General features: G+C 42.5%; 1 protein-coding gene across 1 annotated transcript; it reads right to left on the bottom strand.

Moving 5' to 3' along the window:
• Window positions 1-232: 232 nt before the first annotated feature.
• On the bottom strand, window positions 233-859 carry LOC141617213 (uncharacterized). The gene has a single exon (XM_074434398.1). It carries the CDS (start codon window positions 857-859, stop codon window positions 233-235), a length of 627 nt encoding a protein of 208 aa, XP_074290499.1.
• Window positions 860-2,560: the final 1,701 nt, after the last annotated feature.

Here is a 2,560-nt window from a genome sequence, read left to right as displayed (position 1 = left end):
GGTTTGAGATGATCAATGGGAGAGTATTGTTTGTTCCCAAGAATATGTACTTGAGGTGATTTAGAAGAGGCTTTGGTTCATGTTTTGGGGGTTTTATGGTGGAGGGTAGGGGTCTCTCTAGGTTGGCTTCAAGAGGAAAGAATGGGCATTGTTGATTAAAGGAGTTGAGCAAGGCTAGTTGCTCAGAGTCCAAATAATTGCGCAGTCGCGCTAAATCGCGCAGTCGCGCTTTTCATCGCTCCTCATTTTTGCTATCCTCAATTGCTATCTTCCCAATGAAAAGCTCTTCTTTTTCCAAGTTTTCGAAATACTCCTGCACATCATGAGGCAACAACACACGCAACCCTTCTCTTCCCAAATCATTAGTAAGGGCAACCTCAAGGAGGTCCCTTTGACACAATTTATAAACTTGAGAGACAATAGGTTCTATTATATCCAAGAAATAGCAATAATGCAAATCATTTGGTTGTCTCATAGCATCATATATGTTATAGGTGAGTTCCTTCCCGTCAAACTCCAGGGTGAGATTTCCATTGGATACATCAATTTTGGTTTTGGAGGTTTTCATGAAAGGCCTCCCCAAAAGGATTGGAGTGGCCCTCGAGTCAACTTCTATGTCAAGGACATAGAAGTCGGCCAGGAAGGTCAAATGGTCTACCTCTACCAATACGTCCTCCACCATCCCCTTCGGGTATATGTTGGGGCAATCCACAAGTTGGATCACTACGTCGGTTTTATTCAAGGGTGGGAGTCCTAAGGTCTCATATAAAGCATAAGGCATAACATTGATTGATGCACTAAGATCTAACATAGCATGAGTGAAGCTCTTGTCCCCAATAGAGCATGGTATGGTAAACATTCCTGAGTCGCCACATTTTTTTGGAAGTGATTTTTTGAAAATGGCGGAGACATGTTCACTTACCTTTACTTTGTGGGCTCCCTTCCTTGGGTTTCTCCTAGGCGTGCAAAGTTCCTTAAGAAACTTTGCATACCTCGGAACACCTTCTAAAAGATTAAGTAAAGGGATGTTCACCTCACACTTTCTAAAGGTTTCATAGAGATCCTCATCTCTTTCAAACCTCTTAGAATGTGTGAGAGCATGAGGAAAGGGTACCTCCACAACATATTCTTTTTCAATCTCCTCAATAGGATCTTTGGTGTTGTTGTTTCCCTTCCTTCCTTTGTCATTGCTCAAGGGACTCTTTACTTCTTCTCCATTAGCTTTTTAGGGTGTCTCTTTCTCTTTTTCAATCACAAGCTCCTCTTCTAGTTGTTCCTCAACTTCCACCACCTTGTCTCTTGACTTTGTCTTCCTCTTTTTCTTTGGAGGGGACTCTAGAGTTCTCCCCTTCCTCAAGGTCGTTGAGCTTGCATTTTCCTTTGGTGGAAATGTTGTAGATAGAATCAAATTGGAGTTCTTTTGATTGTTCTTGGCCATCTCTTGTGTAAGTTGACCAAGTTGAATATCAAGATTTTTCACCCTAGCATCACTTACAAGCTTGTCCGCATCCATCTTGTCAAACCTTTTGGTATTTTCGGCTTTCCCTTTCATGATCAACTTAAACATCTCTTTTGTAGATAAATCTTCATCTCCTTGAGAGAAAAAGCCCCCTTCTTGTTGGAAGTTCTTGTTGTGACCTTGGAAATTCCCTTGATGTCCTTGGTTTCCAAATTGGAAGGATCCTCCTTTTGGTTGTTGAAGATTGTTGTTTCTTTGATAATTTGTGCTTTGACCTTGTGAGTTGGAGTTCCTCAAGTGATTGAATTGGCCATTTTGAAAGCTTCTTGAGGTATCCCCTCCCCAAGAAAGGTTGGGGTTGTCCCTTGACCCAATGTTGTAAGTGTTGCCACTTGGGTCATACTTGTAATACCCTCCCCCATTGGGGGTTCCTAGAGTTATATTGACCATGCATCATGGCACTCACGTTTTCCTTGCTTATCCCTTGTTCTTCCATGATAGGGCAAGTTTCCATCGGGTGTGGACCTTGACAAAAATTGCACTCCACATTAGATCCTTGTGCTCCTCCTTGATTGTTTCCCACTAGTTGAGCAACCATTTTTGTGAGATCATCCACGGTTTTCTCAAGCTTGTGGTTGGAAGAAGAAGGTGTCTCAATGGAGTTAAGAGTCTTTGACCCCGGCTTCTTCCATAGTTCTTTATGCTAGCGGCCAACCTTTCTATGATCTCATTTGCCTCCGCCACGGAGTAGTTGTCAACCCCACCACCCGTAGCGACATTCACCATAATTTGATATTGTTGAGTGAGACCATCACAAAAGTTAACCAAAAGATCATCACCACTTAGTCCATGGTAGGGACATTGGGCAACCAACTTCTTGAACCTTTCTCAATACTCATACAAGCTTTCACTTGGATCTTGTTCCGGAGAAGTGATGGCTTTCTTGGCATGGTTATGTCTTGAATCGGGGTAGTATTTTTCAAGAAATGCCGCTTTCATGTCCTTCCAAGTACGAATTGTACCCGGTTGGAGGTAGAATAGCCAATCCTTTGCCGCATCTAGTAAGGAGAATGGAAAAGCTCGCAACTTAAATTGGTCTTC

This window comes from Silene latifolia, chromosome X (genome assembly GCF_048544455.1).
Source record: "Silene latifolia isolate original U9 population chromosome X, ASM4854445v1, whole genome shotgun sequence".
NCBI lineage: Eukaryota > Viridiplantae > Streptophyta > Magnoliopsida > Caryophyllales > Caryophyllaceae > Silene > Silene latifolia.
Note: the sequence above shows the minus strand (reverse complement) of the source record. Positions and strands in the feature narration are given on the sequence as shown.